This window comes from Thalassophryne amazonica, chromosome 8, assembly GCF_902500255.1.
Source record: "Thalassophryne amazonica chromosome 8, fThaAma1.1, whole genome shotgun sequence".
Taxonomy (NCBI): domain Eukaryota; kingdom Metazoa; phylum Chordata; class Actinopteri; order Batrachoidiformes; family Batrachoididae; genus Thalassophryne; species Thalassophryne amazonica.
This window is the reverse complement of record NC_047110.1, coordinates 115127063-115147174: the sequence shown is the minus strand read 5'-3', so window position 1 is coordinate 115147174 and position 20112 is coordinate 115127063. Positions and strand designations below refer to the sequence as shown.

The 20112-nt window shown below is 45.5% G+C and overlaps 1 protein-coding gene across 1 annotated transcript in view; it reads right to left on the bottom strand.

Moving 5' to 3' along the window:
* LOC117516367 (voltage-dependent calcium channel subunit alpha-2/delta-4-like) overlaps positions 1 to 20112 on the bottom strand; it is a 159734-nt gene that overhangs the window by 7047 nt on the left and 132575 nt on the right. The window contains exons 28-32 of the mRNA XM_034177332.1: positions 10672 to 10733; positions 10159 to 10173; positions 9802 to 9846; positions 9662 to 9724; positions 2561 to 2631 (exon numbers count right to left, since the gene is read on the bottom strand). Of these exons, the coding sequence (XP_034033223.1) occupies positions 2561 to 2631; positions 9662 to 9724; positions 9802 to 9846; positions 10159 to 10173; positions 10672 to 10733 (256 nt within the window). The remainder of the gene's footprint in view (positions 1 to 2560; positions 2632 to 9661; positions 9725 to 9801; positions 9847 to 10158; positions 10174 to 10671; positions 10734 to 20112) is intronic.

Sequence of the window (20112 nt, the reverse complement as noted above, 5' to 3'; positions counted from 1 at the left end):
GTGAAGACGGCGTTTACATCCACACTCGGAGTGACAGGAGCCTCTTCAATCTGGCCCGCCTGCGTGCCAAGACCAAAGTCCGCAAGGTCCTCCTCAGGGAGATGCTGTTCGCAGACGACGCTGCCCTGGCCGCACATTCTGAAGAAGCCCTTCAGCGACTCATAGATTGCTTCGCTCACGCATGTGATGAGTTTGGACTAACTATAAGCCTCAAGAAAACCAACATCATGGGCCAAGACGTCAGCAGCATACCCCGCATATCAATTGGTGACCACACACTGGAAGTGGTGGAGGACGTCACCTACCTGGGCTCCACCATAACCAGCAACCTCTCACTGGACACTGAGCTGAACACTCGCATCGGCAAAGCAGCAACAGCAACAGCCCGCCTGACAAAGAGGGTGTGGAACAACACCATGCTGACCACTAACACCAAGATGAGAGTGTATCAAGCCTGCATGCTGGGTACGCTCCTCTACAGCAGTGAGTCATGGATCCTGTACTCGCGCCAAGAGGGCAGATTGAATGCATTCCACCTGTGCAGTATCAGAAAGATTCTGGGCATCATCTGGCAGGACTGTGTCCCTAACAAGGACGTGCTTGCCAGAGTAAAAATCCCAAGCACGTTTGCCCTCCTTTCCGTGAGACGTCTACGTTGGCTCGGACACTTCGTCCGCATGCAGGATGGCCGAATTCCAAAAGACATTCTGTATGGCAAGCTAGCTACTGGCACCAGACCAACCGGCAGACAGTTTCTCAGGTTCAAGGATGTCTGTAAGAGAGACCTGAAACTCAGCAACATCCGCCCTGCCGACCTCGAATCCATAGCTGCTGACCGAGACGCCTGGAGGATCACAGTGAAGAGCAGCGTGCAGCTGTGCGAGAATAGAAGAGAGGACAAGTGGGAGGAGAAAAGACAACGCAGACGACAGAATGCAGCATCAGTGGCAGTACCGGGAGAGGCTGACGCGGGATACACCTGCAGAAATTGCAACAGGACCTGCCGCTCCCAAATTGGCCTGTTCAGCCACAGCAGGCGCTGCCACTTAACCACAGACTGACTTTACCAGGCGCAAAGACTCCATTGTCTTCCGAGACAGACAGATGCCAACAACATATACTCGGAATAATTTACCATTAAATTTCACTATCTTTTATATTGGCTAAAACTTACTCGCACCACAAAGCACCTTTTTGGAGTTGCACTCAAATCTCGTTGTAATTCAATTACAATGACAATAAAGGTGATTCTGATTCTGAATTCTGAATTATTTGTTTCTGTCTGTGTGTCTTAGTTTCTGTCTGTCTGTCTGTATGTGTGTCTGTCTATGTTTCTGTGTTTGTCTGTGTCTGTCTGTTTTTGTCTTTGTGTGTCTGTCTGTCTGTGTTTTTGTTTTTCTGTGTTTCTGTCTGTATGTGTGTCTGTCTTTTTGTCTGTCTGTGTTTCTGTCTTTCTGTCTGTTTCTGTGTGTCTGTGTGTCTGTGTTTCTGTGTGTCTGTGTTTCCGTCTGTGTTTCTGTCTGTGTTTCTGTGTTTGTGTTTCCGTCTGTTTCTGTCTGTTTGTGTTTCTGTGTATCTGTGTTTCTGTCTGTATGTGTGTCTGTCTTTTTGTCTGTCTGTCTGTGTTTCTGTCTGTGTGTCTTAGTTTCTGTCTGTCTGTGTTTCTGTGTGTTTGTGTTTCCGTCTGTGTGTCTGTTTGTGTTTCTGTGTATCTGTGTTTCTGTCTGTATGTGTGTCTGTCTTTTTGTCTGTCTGTCTGTGTTTCTGTGTGTTTGTGTTTCTGTCTGTCTGTGTTTCCGTCTGTTTCTATCTGTCTGTGTTTCCGTCTGTGTTTCTGTCTGTCTGTGTGTCTTTCTGTCTGTTTGTCTGTCTGTCTGTGTTTCTGTATTTCTGTCTGTGTGTGTTTCTGTCTGTCTGTCTGTCTGTCTGTGTGTATTTCTGTCTGTTTGTCTGTCTGTCTGTGTTTCTGTATTTCTGTCTGTCTGTGTTTCTGTCTGTCTGTCTGTGTTTCCGTCTGTTTCTATCTGTCTGTGTTTCCGTCTGTTTCTGTCTGTCTGTCTGTCTGTATTTCTGTCTGTCTGTGTTTCCGTCTGTGTGTCTGTCTGTGTTTCCGTCTGTTTCTATCTGTCTGTGTTTCCGTCTGTTTCTGTCTGTCTGTCTGTCTGTATTTCTGTCTGTCTGTGTTTCTGTCTGTGTTTCCGTCTGTTTCTATCTGTCTGTGTTTCCGTCTGTTTCTGTCTGTCTGTCTGTCTGTATTTCTGTCTGTCTGTGTTTCCGTCTGTGTGTCTGTCTGTGTTTCTGTCTGTCTGTGTTTCCGTCTGTGTTTCTGTCTGTCTGTCTGTCTGTCTGCGTTTCGGTCTGTGTTTCCGTCTGTGTTTCTGTCTGTCTGTCTGTCTGTCTGTTTCCGTCTGTGTGTCTGTCTGTCTGTGTTTCAGTCTGTGTTTCCGTCTGTGTTTCTGTCTGTCTGTGTTGTTTCTTTGCAGACTTTGATAGCATTTGATCGCGAACGTTCAACTGCGGATCAATAAAAGCTTCATTTGAAACGAACACTGTGTCGTACTTCCTGAACATTCCCATCTTCATCAGTGACGCCATGACGGAACCGTCCACCTGCCCGAAGAAACGTCCGACCTGGAAAAGAGGAAACGGGCAGAGTATTAGGAACGATAAACGTTCACCCACAGGACGAAGACAGCTCGGGACCACACAGACAAACAGACCGGGACCAGGACAGGGACCAGAAGACTTAGACCTCGTGGCTCCATATATGGAGCCCTGTCTGTTGTGAGAGGGGGCATGGCCAGCAGCAGCTCCTTTCCGTTTAAAGTAACAGTCACACAGATGATCTGATCTCACTGAACATGTGACCCTGTCAATCAAAATGATCGTTCTGCTGGTTTTCGGCAGAATGTCGGATTCGTCCAGGAGGCTTGACTCCTGAGCCTGTTTCCGTGACTGGCAGAACCAGAACACACACGTGCTGCACCACCAGTTAAAACCAGCTCCAGCAGAGACAGAAGCGGGTTCAGTTCTGTTCTGCTGACCCGGACAACAGCATCAACACCCGACACACTACTTACTGTGAAATCCGAGACGTGTTTCCGGTCTATTGACACAGCCGGACACTCTGCCTGTGAGGTTTTAGCAACGTGTTGAGCAACACCAGCAACTGAACATACGCAGAAACAAACTGGAACTGACATTTCATGACCAAATCTTTTTGTTTTTTGTTTTTTTTTTGCCGTAACCGAATCAATTGTTCCCCAACGCTGTTTTAGGTCACATCATGTGACCTTCGGCTCTCAGGGCCCGTAAGGTCGATGAGGTGAGCACTGATCTGGAAACAAACTGGGAGTGACGTCGTCACGGCCGAGTCCTCGTGGCGGATTCGGCGGACGGCCCAGTTGGATTTATTTATTTTAACTTCTGCCTCACTCCATGTTTGATGTTACGGCTTTTAAACATTTTACAAAACAGCTTTCTGACATTTAGTGATGCTGCACGTCCTCTCGCCTGCCACCGTCTGTTCGGTGGCCACATGAAGCCATTTGTTCAAAATCACCACGTTTAAAAAAATAAATGTGATTTTCAGACCGCAGGACTGATGCGTTTGTGGACCGATGGGACTAATAATGCAGTCAAACCGTCCAGAACAATGTTTACTGCAGAACCTTTCAAAAGGAACCAGTCTGAGCAGAAAGACTGTAAGTTATGTGATGTTTTGTCCTCAGGCTTCAGTCTGGTCTCAGGTTCATGCGTCCTGATTCTTCGCCTCTTTGTTTTTCGAGCAGCTGAAGTTTACTGAATAAAATAATGAGCGACGTGAGCGATGTGTCGTTTCTCGCTCTGACCCCGTTCGTCCGCACTGATTTATCTACGTCCCGCCATGTGCTCGCGGTGGCGTTTACACAGGAGGATTGTGGATGTTTGTGGAGCTCAGGAACATGACACAGAAGTTATTTATCATCAGAGGCGCTCGGTCCAGCTGTAGGACGCTCACTGAAGGACAGGAAGTGTCCTCAGGGATGGACTGAGTTTGTGTTTCCACTCGTAGTTCAGACGCTCACCTTCATTTAGAGGTCGACCCACGTGCCTTCTGACAAACTTCAGGTTGACTGAAAACAAACTTTGTGGTTTTCTCAGAAATGAAATATTTTAATCAATCAATCAATCAATTTTATTTATATAGCGCCAAATCACAACAAACAGTTGCCCCAAGGCGCTTTATATTGTAAGGCAAAGCCATACAATAATTACGTAAAAACCCCAATGGTCAAAACGACCCCCTGTGAGCAAGCACTTGGCGACAGTGGGAAGGAAAAATTCCCTTTTAACAGGAAGAAACCTCCAGCAGAACCAGGCTCAGGGAGGGGCAGTCTTCTGCTGGGACTGGTTGGGGCTGAGTGAGAGAACCAGGAAAAAGACATGCTGTGGAAGAGAGCAGAGATCAATCACTAATGATTAAATGCAGAGTGGTGTATACAGAGCAAAAAGAGAAAGAAACACTCAGTGCATCATGGGAACCCCCCAGCAGTCTACGTCTATAGCAGCATAACTAAGGGATGGTTCAGGGTCACCCGATCCAGCCCTAACTATAAGCTTTAACAAAAAGGAAAGTTTTAAGCCTAATCTTAAAAGTAGAGAGGGTGTCTGTCTCCCTGATCTGAATTGGGAGCTGGTTCCACAGGAGAGGAGCCTGAAAGCTGAAGGCTCTGCCTCCCATTCTACTCTTACAAACCCTAGGAACTACAAGTAAGCCTGCAGTCTGAGAGCGAAGCGCTCTATTGGGGTGATATGGTACTATGAGGTCCCTAAGATAAGATGGGACCTGATTATTCAAAACCTTATAAGTAAGAAGAAGAATTATAAATTCTATTCTAGAATTAACAGGAAGCCAATGAAGAGAGGCCAATATGGGTGAGATATGCTCTCTCCTTCTAGTCCCCGTTAGTACTCTAGCTGCAGCATTTTGAATTAACTGAAGGCTTTTCAGGGAACGTTTAGGACAACCTGATAATAATGAATTACAATAGTCCAGCCTAGAGGAAATAAATGCATGAATTAGTTTTTCAGCATCACTCTGAGACAAGACCTTTCTAATTTTAGAGATATTGCGTAAATGCAAAAAAGCAGTCCTACATATTTGTTTAATATGCGCTTTGAATAACATATCCTGATCAAAAATGACTCCAAGATTTCTCACAGTATTACTAGAGGTCAGGGTAATGCCATCCAGAGTAAGGATCTGGTTAGACACCATGTTTCTAAGATTTGTGGGGCCAAGTACAATAACTTCAGTTTTATCTGAGTTTAAAAGCAGGAAATTAGAGGTCATCCATGTCTTTATGTCTGTAAGACAATCCTGCAGTTTAGCTAATTGGTGTGTCCTCTGGCTTCATGGATAGATAAAGCTGGGTATCATCTGCATAACAATGAAAATTTAAGCAATGCCGTCTAATAATACTGCCTAAGGGAAGCATGTATAAAGTGAATAAAATTGGTCCTAGCACAGAACCTTGTGGAACTCCATAATTAACCTTAGTCTGTGAAGAAGATTCCCCATTTACATGAACAAATTGTAATCTATTAGATAAATATGATTCAAACCACCGCAGCGCAGTGCCTTTAATACCTATGGCATGCTCTAATCTCTGTAATAAAATTTTATGGTCAACAGTATCAAAAGCAGCACTGAGGTCTAACAGAACAAGCACAGAGATGAGTCCACTGTCTGAGGCCATAAGAAGATCATTTGTAACCTTCACTAATGCTGTTTCTGTACTATGATGAATTCTAAAACCTGACTGAAACTCTTCAAATAGACCATTCCTCTGCAGATGATCAGTTAGCTGTTTTACAACTACCCTTTCAAGAATTTTTGAGAGAAAAGGAAGGTTGGAGATTGGCCTATAATTAGCTAAGATAGCTGGGTCAAGTGATGGCTTTTTAAGTAATGGTTTAATTACTGCCACCTTAAAAGCCTGTGGTACATAGCCAACTAATAAAGATAGATTGATCATATTTAAGATCGAAGCATTAAATAATGGTAGGGCTTCCTTGAGCAGCCTGGTAGGAATGGGGTCTAATAGACATGTTGATGGTTTGGATGAAGTAACTAATGAAAATAACTCAGACAGAACAATCTGAGAGAAAGAGTCTAACCAAATACCGGCATCACTGAAAGCAGCCAAAGATAACGATACATCTTTGGGATGGTTATGAGTAATATTTTCTCTAATAGTTAAAATTTTATTAGCAAAGAAAGTCATGACGTCATTACTAGTTAAAGTTAAAGGAATACTCGGCTCAATAGGGCTCTGACTCTTTGTCAGCCTGGCTACAGTGCTGAAAAGAAACCTGGGGTTGTTCTTATTTTCTTCAATTAGTGATGAGTAGTAAGATGTCCTAGCTTTACGGAGGGCTTTTTTATAGAGCAACAGACTCTTTTTCCAGGCTAAGTGAAGATCTTCTAAATTAGTGAGATGCCATTTCCTCTCCAACTTATGGGTTATCTGCTTTAAGCTGCGAGTTTGTAAGTTATTAAGTTGTCTTCAATGAGGATGTAAAACTACTGACGAGATACTCTATCTCCCTTACAGAGTTTAGGTAGCTACTCTGCACTTTGTTGGTATATGGCATTAGAGAACATAAAGGAGGAATCATATCCTTAAACCTAGTTACAGCGCTTTCTGAAAGACTTCTAGTGTAATGAAATTTATTCCCCACTGCTGGGTAGTCCATCAGAGTAAATGTAAATGTTATAAGAAATGATCAGACAGAAGGGAGTTTTCAGGGAATACTGTTAAGTCTTCAATTTCCATACCATAAGTCAGAACAAGATCTAAGGTATGATTAAAGTGGTGGGTGGACTCATTTACATTTTGAGCAAAGCCAATTGAGTCTAATAATAGATTAAATGCAGTGTTGAGGCTGTCATTCTCAGCATCTGTGTGGATGTTAAAATCGCCCACTATAATTATCTTATCTGAGCTAAGCACTAAGTCAGACAAAAGGTCTGAAAATTCACAGAGAAACTCACAGTAACGACCAGGTGGACGATAGATACTAACAAATACAACTGGTTTTTGGGACTTCCAATTTGGATGGACAAGACTAAGAGTCAATCTTTCAAATGAATTAAAGCTCTGTCTGGGTTTTTGATTAATTAATAAGCTGGAATGGAAGATTGCTGCTAATCCTCCGCCTCGGCCCGTGCTACGAGCGTTCTGGCAGTTAGTGTGACTCGGGGGTGTTGACTCATTTAAACTAACATATTCATTCTGCTGTAACCAGGTTTCTGTAAGGCAGAATAAATCAATATGTTGATCAATTATTATATCATTTACTAACAGGGACTTAGAAGAGAGAGACCTAATGTTTAATAGTCCACATTTAACTGTTTTAGTCTGTGGTGCAGTTGAAGGTGCTATATTATTTTTTGTTTTTGAATTTTTATGCTTAAATAGATTTTTGCTGGTTATTGGTGGTCTGGGAGCAGGCACCGTCTCTACGGGGATGGGGTAATGAGGGGATGGCAGGGAGAGAGAAGCTGCAGAGAGGTGTGTAAAACTACAACTCTGCTTCCTGGTCCCAACCCTGGATAGTCACGGTTTGGAGGATTTAAGAAAATTGGCCAGATTTCTAGAAATGAGAGCTGCTCCATCCAAAGTGGGATGGATGCCGTCTCTCCTAACAAGACCAGGTTTTCCCCAGAAGCTTTGCCAATTATCTATGAAGCCCACCTCATTTTTTGGACACCACTCAGACAGCCAGCAATTCAAGGAGAACATGCGGCTAAACGTCATGATGACAAACAGAACTTTCTCTTTTCTAACTGAGGATGTTTTGTCCTGCAGCGCCACCAACAGTCACAACCTTCTGCAGTGAAGGTTTTGATAGAAAAACACAAGAACCATGAAGACACTTCTTTTTCCCCAGCACCGACCAGAACCCTGAACGTGAGCTGCAAGAACCTGTTTCATTTATGGATCCAAATCACAACAAACATATAGAACAGGTCCAGACTGGACTCTGCGGGTCCAGACTGTATTATTTACATCTCATTAACGGTCGCATTCCTCCCCTCTCCTCCTTTCTGTTCTCTATCTCTGCTCCGACCTTCAAAATCCCAGCTTCACCAGACTGAATTCTTCAAAGTAAGATTTGGATTAACTGTGGAATTGATCAGCTGGTCTCTCAACGCTATTGACACCATTTTTTTTCGACAAGGAAATCAGGGTTGGGGGACCCTGCGTGCACTGATGGAACCTACCCAGCGGGCTATGCTCTCGATGCCTGGGACAGACGGGGTGTGACATATGGCTCCACTTTCTGTGGAAGATGTTGAGGATTTATTTTTATTCGTTTTATGGTGGGAGGTTTGGCGCTGATTGGTTTGTGCGCTGCCCTGACCCACAGGAATATTAGCAAGATGGCTGCTTCAAGAATCTCATTCCCTCATCTGTCCGTCATGATTAATGAGATGGGCAATGCTGTGTAATATCAGCCTGCATGAACTCTTGAACTCAAATGCAAATTAGAGACCATCTTGGAGCATTTATGCTGCATTGCAAAGGAATGTACTGCTGAGGACCGGAGAATATTCTTCATAAATTTGGACTCTAGACGGTCAGAGGTGCAGTAAATGGAATTCTGTATCTCTCCACCTAACATCAACATGGCAGCCTTATCGGCTCGTGAAGGACAAATTCCCTGCGCTTCTCCCAAAAGGATCTACGGCTTTGGTGAAGGAATTCGGCTCCCCCTTCTCATCTATCTACCCCCCCAGCCTGCTGTTGCCTAGCAACGTCAGACTTTATACACACACAGACAGAAACTGACAGAAACTTAACTCATCTGCACACGACGCAAGTCTCCCTCCCTCCATCCCTATTACCCCGCGTGTCTCTCCACTCCCCTCACCCTGGCTTCCTCCCTGCCACCTCCAAGGCAGCGAGGTTTTTACTGCTGCAGCCTTCAACCCCCCCAAGCTGGGCGGCGTGGGCCCCTCCTGCTGCAGCCTTCACCCACTTTACCTCAATTCGGATGACGGACTGCTTCAAGTGTAGTGCACACAAACAATGTCAAATGTATATGTGTTGTCTTTAATTCTGATGTGTGCCATTATTAAGTAATAATTGTGGATTAATTGCTGTATCTTGTCTGAGGTAACTGGAGAGTAAACATAATTTCGTTGTTGTTGCACTTGTGTAATGACAATGACAATCTCATCTCATCTCATCTCATCTCAAATATCATAAATGCAAACACGGAAAAAAATCTCCCTTTTAACAGGAAGAAACCTGAAGCAGAACCAGAGCCTGTGAGGGGGTCGTCAGAGTCAAGCACCGTGCACATTAACAGATGGCTCGGGCTGCAAACACATTCAGGTTCTAATCCTTTGACCTTCAGTCCCGGTTCTGAAACTTAAACATCCTCAAACTTGGAAACTTCCTGCATCGCCAACTCCTGCTGACCCTGTCAGACACACCCACTGAGGCTGCCATGGCTACATGTCAACTCAGACAGACACCAACAGTTCTGGCCGCAAAACTCAGATCAGCCCAAGAACCAAAACCACCGCAAGCAGGTTTAAGTGGTTTTGCTGTTTTGAGTCACCAATTTAAAGAAGCGGACTGGATGGGTTCTGAACTCATCTTACCTCATCCCTCTCCTTTGATAAGACGATAAAACCGTTGTTATCGACCAGGAAACAGTTCAGGTCCTGGAAAGAAAACAGGTTTGTGTCAGATCAGGTTTTTCAAAGGGAGAATCTGTGGGTCAGAACCGGGTGGTACTCACCGCACTGTCACAGCTCAGAGGACAGACACCATCGATGTTTGAGCACTGAGGGACACAAAGACCACAGACAGCACAAGTCAGCGTCCTGATCTGAGTGAAAGTATCTTTGATCTTCAATCACTGCTGACACGGCCACAGTGGCAGCTCCAGGACTTTAAAGAGGAGGGGGCCAGAACCTCAGTCAGCGGAGACAAAACAAAAAGAAACACTGCTGGGGTTCAGAGGGCTAAAAACTAATGGATCTGTTTTATGATTTTAACTAAAGAGCTGTGATCATTAACACTCTTCAAAGTAAGTGGTGTTAAAAAGTCATTAGAATGATGGGTCCGGTAACCAAATTAAACCAGGTTTACTTACATCTGTGTCGCTGGGCTGGAAGGAACGAGAAGCCAAGAAAGACAGAGAAAAGAAAAACACACAATGATACGTCAGCTATCACCTGAACAACAAATAAACCCTGACAAAGAGACGTTCTGTGATGTCATAAAGCAAAGCGGCTGTTTGTTAGGTTTGTAGTTTCAGAGTAAACCCAAATATGCAGGTAGTAACTACACAACAAGAAAAATATGGTCTGAAAAACCTTTTTTGATGGATGATCTAATTTTTCTTGATCTTTGCTCAAACTACTCCTAAATGTAATCCCCTCTGGATATCTATCAAAGACATAGTCCTACCATTTTTGAAGGAAATCTGTCCATTCTTTAGTTATCTTCCACACACACACACACACACACACACACACACACACACACACACACACACACACACACACACACACACACACACACACACACACACACACACACACACACACACACACACACACACACACAGTAAAATAAATGATGACATCACCGTGTCTTCGGTTACCTGAATGGTGATGGACCACAGTCTCTTCTCCAGCAGGTCAACGGACATCTGCAGCCCGATGGCTAAAAACAGAAAAAGACAGAAACAGTGTTAAGACAGACGAGCGTGTTGTCCATGGGGATCCATGGGCTCTAGATTGGTCATGTTTATAAAATAGGTAGCTGGCATTTTTCAAGGGTGGTAATAAATTAAGCAAAGCTTGTATAATGAGTTGGAATGACGTGTGACTCCAGAATGTTTTTAGAACCTTGGACCTCGACAGTTTTTAGAGTAAGAACTCAACCCTTTTACTTCCAGATAATTATGCAATTGTTTAATGCTAATTTACTGCTTTAATGTATTTATAAATTGTTTGGTTTTTGTATTCTCACACACACCATGAATTATTATTATTATTTTGTTATTACTTCTATTTTGTCATTTTATTTTTAAATGGACCACAATGGAAATAAGTGTTTTCACTTTCTGGTGTCATCCACGTATTTTTAATGTATTTACAATTATCAATCAATCAATCAATCAATTTTTTTTTTATATAGCGCCAAATCACAACAAATAGTTGCCCCAAGGCGCTTTATATTGTAAGGCAAGGCCATACAATAATTATGTAAAACCCCAACGGTCAAAACGACCCCCTGTGAGCAAGCACTTGGCTACAGTGGGAAGGAAAAACTCCCTTTTAACAGGAAGAAACCTCCAGCAGAACCAGGCTCAGGGAGGGGCAGTCTTCTGCTGGGACTGGTTGAGGCTGAGGGAGAGAACCAGGAAAAAGACATGCTGTGGAGGGGAGCAGAGATCAATCACTAATGATTAAATGCAGAGTGGTGCATACAGAGCAAAAAGAGAAAGAAACACTCAGTGCATCATGGGAACCCCCCAGCAGTCTATGTCTATAGCAGCATAACTAAGGGATGGTTCAAGGTTATATTAATCAATCCATTATCAATTATATTATGTACTTCCATTGAACTTAAATTAAATAAAATCAAGGGCGCAATTTAGAACTTGAAATTGGGGGGACAAAGTGTGAGGCCCACAGGGCTGAAGCCCATAGGCCGGGGGTCTGTGGGCGGCTTTTGGCCCCCAGAAGCCAACGGTTTCTAGATAAGCTCAGATGCATTCTGAGCATCCAGAACAGTAATTTTAATGTTTTGAGATCATAAAGTGGACACCATTTGACTTATACAATTTGAAACTGTGGATATAAGTACTTTATTCTGAGAACAGCCAGCATTGATTTTATTAACATCCTGGTGTAAATATGGTATCACCACATGTGTAGAACTCAAAAAGAATGATAGGTTGAGTTTTCATTAAAAAAACAACTGCAATGTGGTAAAATGTATTCATAAATATGAAAGAACAGCCTCTTAATAATAATTAACTATCGCATACTGTATATTTTTTTTCTCAAGATTTGTTTTTGCATAAGTTTGAAAAAACAATGGATCATAAGTTTAGGATAAATTACTTATCATGAATTTAATTTTCGAAGTGGCACTAATGACAACACTCATACTGAACATAATTTCGCTTGCACAGACTGATTTTGGAGATCAAGCAATAATTGCAGATGGGCTTTCTGAGGTCCCAGATAGCTGTTCTGATTTCCTTTTCTAACTTTCAGAATTTAGTAAATTAGCATATGGTCCATTGATACTTATGTGTAGACACGAGTCCCTAGAGGCAACTACGAGGTCTCTCCATAAAGTAGGAACACAAAGGAACACCTCCGTTTCAGCGTGTCAGAGGACAAGTTTGGACATGTCCAGCTCTCCACAATTTCACTGATACTTACTGGACTGGTAAGCACTGAAAGCTGAGATAGACATGTCCAAACTTGTCCTCTGACACGCCAAAACGGAGGTGTTCCTTTGTCTTGCTTCCAAAGCGAATCGGTTGTGACGCGCGAAGCCTCCGCGCAGCTTTCCATGACAAAATCTCTTGTTAAAAGTGAAATCTGCCGGAAAATGGCTGATGTCCAGCTCTTGTGATAACCAGAGAAAGAGCACACAACGGTGTTGTAGCCACAGAGCCATCCGTTTAGAAATGGTCCGGTGGCTTGTGCCGCGTCGTCGCAGCTCGGAGCGCGGCGCGCCGAGCGTCCTTAAAGGGGTCCATAAAGCTGTACTAACAGACCTTATTCTTTGTGAAGCCCGTAAAATTTTCACCGAAAGCCAGATAAATTTTTCGAATGGTTTCCAGGTGCCAGTCTCTAACAGCTTCTGAAAAAAGTCTGATGGAAAAAAAACCCAAATCATTTCGCCATTTCCAGACAATGAAAATCCGACGACGGGGCGGGACCACTCCTTCCACAAGGCGTGCTCACAGGCGAATGACGTCACCGACAGACGTGGAAAAACTCACGCATGCGCACGAGGGTTCAAGCTTGTCTGACGTGAAAACATATGAATCAAATCCATATAGTTTAAAAATAAAAATAAAAAGGTACGATACTTTATGGACAGACCTCGTATTTTTGGTTTCAAATCTGGGCAAATGCAGTCCCAGAAAATTCCGAATGTGACAAACAAGAAACAGGTGTTGTAAAGAAGTCAGTGCTGCTAAAAATACAAACTTGCAGAAACAAAGATACTGTTCTGACATGGTTTGCACATAAGACTGACATAGCATGTTTCAAGTACACACATATATGTCAGAAGGTGGGGGGGACATACCATATTCTGTCCCCCCTGGTTGAAAAGGTGGGGGGAACATGTCCCCCCATCCCCCACCAAATGCACCCATGGTCACGGCATTCATTGTTGGTTTTTCGGCCTTGCCACTTACGTGTAGAAAGTTCTCCAGATTCTCTGAATCTTCTGATTATATTATGGACTGTAGATGATGGAATCCCTAAATACCTTGCAATTAAACATTGAGAAACATTGTTCTTAAACTGTTGGACTATTTTTTCATGCAGTTGTTCACAAAGTGGTGATCCTCACCCCATCTTTGCTTGTGAACGGCTGAGACTTTTGGGGATCCTCCTTTTATACCCAATCATGACACTCACCTATTTCTAATTAACCTTTTCACCTGAGAAATGTTCCAAACAGGTGTTCTTTGAGCATTCATCAACTTTCCCAGTCTTTTGCTGTAACTTTTTTGAAATGTGTTGCAGGCATCCATTTCAAAATGAGCAAATATTTGCACAAAAACAATAAAGTTTATCAGTTGAACATTAAATATCTTGTCTTTGTGGTGTATTCAATTAAATATAGGTTGAAAAGTATCTGCAAATCATTGTATTCTGTTTTTATTTACATTTCACACAACGTCCCAACTTCATTGGAATTGGGGTTGTAACATGAACCACAATAACAACATTTAAAATGCCAAAACCTGAACTCTCATGGTGCATTGCAGCACAACATCCATTGCTCACTGTGGTTAGCTAATATCACTAAATTCTCCAAAAATAATTGTCCTATCAATGTTCCATTTTTTTCAGCATTCATCCTTGACCCAATGTACATAAACATGACAAATGGCAAATGTCAGCTCTCCCGTTTCTCCATGATCAAAGCCAAATTTATCTTTATTAAATCTATAATATAGATTTAACAGAAACTGATCGATGTGGCAACAAGTCAATTCCAGCCGAAATCACATCTGTCATGTTCTGATACTGACGGCACACCAAGGACCCTGATCCCCACAACCAGGTGTGTCATTAAAGTCATCAGAGTGTCTCAGGTCACTTTGTTTTACTCAAATAATATGAGCGAAGTGGTGCGCAGCAGCGGGAACTCACTCATGGTACAGAGAATCCTAAACACACACTCACACACTCATCTTCAACTGCTTAGTCCAGTTAAAGGTTGCGGGGGGCTGGAGCCTATCCCAGCAGTCATAGAGCGTGAGGCCGGGTACACCCAGGACAGGACGCCAGTCTGACACAGGGCCACAAACAGACAAACAAACACAGTCACACCCACTTGCACACCTACGGACAATTTAAAGATTCCAATCCACCTAACCCACATGTCTTTGGATGTGGGAGGAAACCGGAGCACCCGGAGGAAACCCACGCAAGCATGGGGAACTCCACACAAAAAGGCCACAGGTGGGAATTGAACCCATGACCTTCTCGCTGTGAGGCAACAGTGCTAACCACTAAGCCACCGTGCTGCCCGAGTCCCAAACAGGAAGTGCCAAATTTTGAGTCCACAGTGAAAAGGGAAATGTCAAATGTTAAACACTTCCTGGATCAACACTTCCTGGATTGACAGATGAGATCCGACACAATCTCGTGGGAACTCGGTGGCAAGTTCACACTGAAACAGGAAGTGCCAAATTTCGAGTCCACAGTGAAACAGGAAATGTCAAATGTTAAACACTTCCTGGGTCGACACTTCCTGGATTGACAGATGAGATCCCACAGAATCTCATGGGAAATCAGTGGCAAGTTCACACTGAAACAGGAAGTGCCAAATTTTGAATCCACAGTGAAACAGGAAATGTCAAATGTTAAACACTTCCTGGATTGACAGATGAGATCCCACAGAATCTCATCGGAAATTGGTGGCAAGTTCACACTGAAACACGAAGTGCCAAATTTCGAATCCACAGTGAAACAGGAAATGTCAAATGTTGAACACTTCCTGGCATGGGTGGAGGTAGAGCGGAGGCCAGGGTTGCACTGAACTCCCCTGAAATCTGATTGGACACAGACGACTGCATTTTAAAGTGCTGTGTTCCTCCTGTACAGTAGTTGGTGCTGTGTATCACAAAAAGTTCTAATCCACATTAGTAGAAGAAGAAAAATGTTTTTTGAACTGAACATGTCATTTGATCCGTGAACTAATAATGACACCAGTTATATTGATGAGTAAACAACAGTATTTTATGTCAGAAATAAGGTCCAGGTGGTCAAAAGTGGCATTTCCCCTTTAATTTGGGTTGCCTTATATATAGTTGATTCTCCAGTGGTATTAAATGAGCAGGCAGCTGTTGATTCATGAGCTACAACATGAAGACGCTCAAGCTGAAAGAAATACAGGTAATTTACTCCTGCATAAAACCTGTGTAACCTCTTAATTTTGCTTTCTGAAGGACTTATTTTTAAATAACCTCTCAATTTTGCTGTCTGAGTGACACACCAGTGACACAACTTTAGATAAATAAAACTAAACTTATCTTCCTTAACTCAAACTGAAAGCAAATCTATACAACTTGATATAAATTAATTAAAAATATAATTAATATTAATTAAAAATGTAATGACTCGGTCTTGTCCCTCACTATGTAATGACTCAGTATTGCCCTTATTATGCCTGTTAATTGCAAAACGTGAAATACTGAAAAAATATCTCCTGAAATGTGAACTCAGGTCTCACAAAACATCAATATAATTCATGATATATATATATATATATATATATATATATATATATATATATACACTTGAAGGGAGTTTTTCCTTCCCACTGTCGCCAAGTGCTTGCTCACAGGGGGTCGTTTTGACCGTTGGGGTTTTTCCTGTTGGGAAAGTGTAGGAACACGGACCCACAACAGGGGGCGCAAATGAACGGACAATGGACGAAGTCAAATAACAACACTTTACTGTTGTGAATAAGCACAACAAACACAACAGATTACAACAATAGACAAAGAAGTCAATTCACAAAATGTGTCACGTGGGCAGGCTCGAAGATAAGAGACGTCTGTCCAAAGCAGAACCGGAACCACACGATTTCCTCCGCCACCGAACCCCGGCAATACTGGAGCCGCCAAGTCCCGAACTCCCAGGTGGCCACTGCCTCCGCGTGTCGGATCTGGTACTGCTGGCGAGGAACAAAAACAGTTAAATGTGGGTGCGTTTGCACCCAGCAACCCGTATGGCGGGAAAACCACCTCCACCTCTCGTCGGAAGAATGTCTGCTATTTAACGCACAAAAGTAACAAAGTGTTAATGTCAAAAAGACAACACAGTCGGCTGAGTACTGTACCTCCTAGGTAGAGCGATATCTCGGCAAAGAGGTGGAGATGTCGTCTTGCTGATATACCACTGCTGATCAGATGACTGGTGACAGCTGTCGTAGGCGAGAAGTGACAGCTGTCACCCCGGTTGCTCCTGTGAGGCGGCAGCGCCCTCTGGTGCCTGGAGCCCGCACTCCAGACAGGGCGCCCTCTGGTGGTGGTGGGCCAGCAGTACCTCCTCTTCAGCGGCCCACACAACAGGACCCCCCCCTCAACGGGCGCCTCCTGGCGCCCGACCAGGCTTGTCCGGGTGGCGGCGGTAGAAATCGGCCAGGAGGGCCGGGTCCAGGATGAAGCTCCTATTCACCCAGGAGCGTTCTTCAGGTCCGTACCCCTCCCAGTCCACCAAATACTGGAGCAGTCCTGATGCCCTGCGGTGGTCAGCCTTGCCCCTGGCGCAGGTGGTGCAGGCCTGGATATAATCCCGGACGTCGGCCTCCAGGGACGCCCACCAGAAGCGCTGCCGGACAACTGCCACGGTCCTACGCACCCCTGGATGACAGGAGAACTTGGAGCCGTGACAGAAGTCCAGGACTGCAGCCCTGGCCTCTGGTGGGACGTAAAGTTTGTTCTTCGGCCCAGTTCCGGGATCCGGGCTCCGTGCCAGGGCCTCCCGGACGGTTTTCTCTACGTCCCAGGTGAGGGTGGCCACGATAGCGGACTCCGGGATGACAGGTTCCGGTGGATCCGACAACTCCGTTTTGACTTCGTCTTCATGCACCCGGGACAAGGCATCCGATCTCTGGTTTTTGGTCCCGGGGCGGTAGGTGATCCGGAAGTCAAAACGGCCGAAGAACAGTGACCAGCGGGCTTGCCTGGGGTTCAGCCGCTTGGCGGTCCTGATATACTCCAGGTTCCGGTGGTCAGTGAAAACCGTGAATGGCACGGACGTTCCCTCCAACAGATGTCTCCACTCTTCAAGAGCCTCTTTCACCGCAAGGAGTTCTCGATTGCCGACGTCATAGTTCCGTTCAGCCAGGGTCAACCTGCGTGAAAAGTAGGCACACGGGTGAAGTACCTTATCGGTCTCTCCGCTCTGGGACAGCACGGCTCCTATCCCTGAGTCAGAGGCGTCCACTTCAACCATGAACTGGCAGCTAGGGTCGGGCTGCACCAAAACTGGCGCAGTAGAGAACCGTCGTTTCAACTCCTTGAACGCGGCTTCGCACCGATCCGACCAGGTGAAGGGGACTTTTGGAGAGGTCAGGGCTGTCAGGGGGCTAACTACCTGACTGTAGCCCTTAATGAACCTCCTATAGAAATTAGTGAAGCCGAGGAACTGTTGCAGCTTCCTACGGCTTGTTGGTTGGGGCCAATCTCTCACCGCCGCAACCTTGGCCGGATCAGGGGCGACGGAGTTAGCGGAGATGATAAACCCCAGGAAGGACAAAGACGTGCGGTGAAACTCGCACTTCTCGCCCTTCACAAACAGTCAGTTCTCTAACAACCGCTGCAGGACCTGACGTACATGCTGGACATGGGTCTCAGGATCCGGAGAAAAGATCGTCCAGATATACGAAGACGAATCGGTGCAGGAAGTCCCGCAAGACGTCGTTAACCAAGGCTTGGAACGTCGCGGGGGCGTTGGTGAGGCCGAACGGCATGACCAGGTACTCAAAGTGACCTAATGGGGTGTTAAATGCCGTCTTCCATTCGTCTCCCTTCCGGATCCGAACCAGGTGATACGCATTTCTAAGATCCAGCTTAGTAAAGATTTTGGCTCCATGCAGGGGGGTGAACACGGAATCTAACAATGGCAACGGGTATCGGTTGCGAACCGTAATCTCATTCAGCCCCCTGTAATCAATACATGGACGAAGTCCGCCATCTTTCTTGCCCACAAAAAAGAAACCTGCCCCCATCGGGGAGGTGGAGTTCCGGATCAGCCCGGCAGCTAATGAGTCCCGGATGTAGGTCTCCATTGATTCGCGCTCAGGTCGTGAGAGGTTGTACAGCCTGCTGGACGGGAACTCAGCGCCTGGAACCAAATCAATGGCACAATCGTATGGACGGTGCGGGGAAAGGGTGAGTGCCAGATCCTTACTGAAGACGTCAGCAAGATCGTGGTACTCAACCGGCACTGCCGTCAGATTGGGAGGGACTTTGACCTCCTCCTTAGCCTGTGAACCGGGAGGAACCGAGGATCCTAAACACCCCTGATGCCAGGTTTCGCTCCACTGAACCACCACCCCAGACGGCCAATCAATCCGGGGATTGTGCTTCAACATCCATGGGATGCCCAAAATCACGCGGGAGGTAGAAGGAGTTACAAAAAACTCAATCTCCTCCCAGTGGTTTCCAGACACCACCAGAGTTACTGGTTGTGTCTTGTGTGTGAGTAAAGGGAGGAGGGTGCCATCTAGTGCCCGCACCTGCAACGGCGAAGGAAGCGCCACCAGAGGGAGCCCTACCTCCCTTGCCCATCTGTTGTCTAGCAGATTCCCTTCTGACTCCGTGTCCATCAGTGCTCGGGCTTGAAGGGTTAAATCTCCGCTCAGGATTGTGACTGGGAGTCGTGTGGCAATTTGTGTGTGTCTCACTTGAATGTTTTGACCCCCCCTTAGCCCAGTCTCTAAGGGCGAGTGTTGTCGTTTTGGCCGTTTGGGGCAGTTTCTCTGTGTGTGCTCAGTTGAGCTGCAGAGAAAACACTCTCCACGGATCAGCCTCCCCATTTTGGCCCTGTGCATTTCCCTAACAACGTCAGCAGGGGGAGCTGTTGCCCCACAAAGCGCTGCGGCTGTGGAGCGTGGGGAGGGCGGCCCCTTATCGAACCCGGAAGGGAGAGGGGCGGCGCGTATCCGGTCACGTCCTTCGCCTCGCTCCCGACGGCGTTCCCCCAACCGATTGTCTAACCGTATAATGAGATCGATAAGCCCATCTAAATCCCGCGGTTCCTCCTTAGCTACCAGCTGCTCCTTCAGAACCAATGACAGTCCGTTTATGAAGGCGGCGCGGAGCGCAACGTTATTCCAGCCGGACCTCGCAGCCGCGATGCGGAAGTTGACTGCATAAGCGGCTGCGCTCTCGCGTCCCTGTCTCATTGACAGCAGCATGGTTGAAGCGGTCTCTCCTCTGTTAGGGTGATCAAACACTGTTCTGAACTCCCCCACAAACCCAGTGTATGCTGATAACAACCGTGAGTTCTGTTCCCAGAGCGCCGTAGCCCAGGCGCGTGCTTTACCCCGAAGCAGAGCAATCACATAAGCTATTTTACTAGCATCTGACGCATACATGACGGGACGTTGTGCGAAGACGAGCGAACGCTGCATAAGAAAATCCGCGCACGTCTCCACACAACCTCCGTACGGCTCAGGAGGGCTTATGTATGCTTCAGGGGATGGTGGGAGGGGTTGTTGAACCAACACTGGAACGTTTATATCCAGCACAGGGTCGGCAGGAGGACGAGCTCCAGCCGCTGCCTGTGCCTCATCGCCCCTGGTCCCACATCGGCCGAGA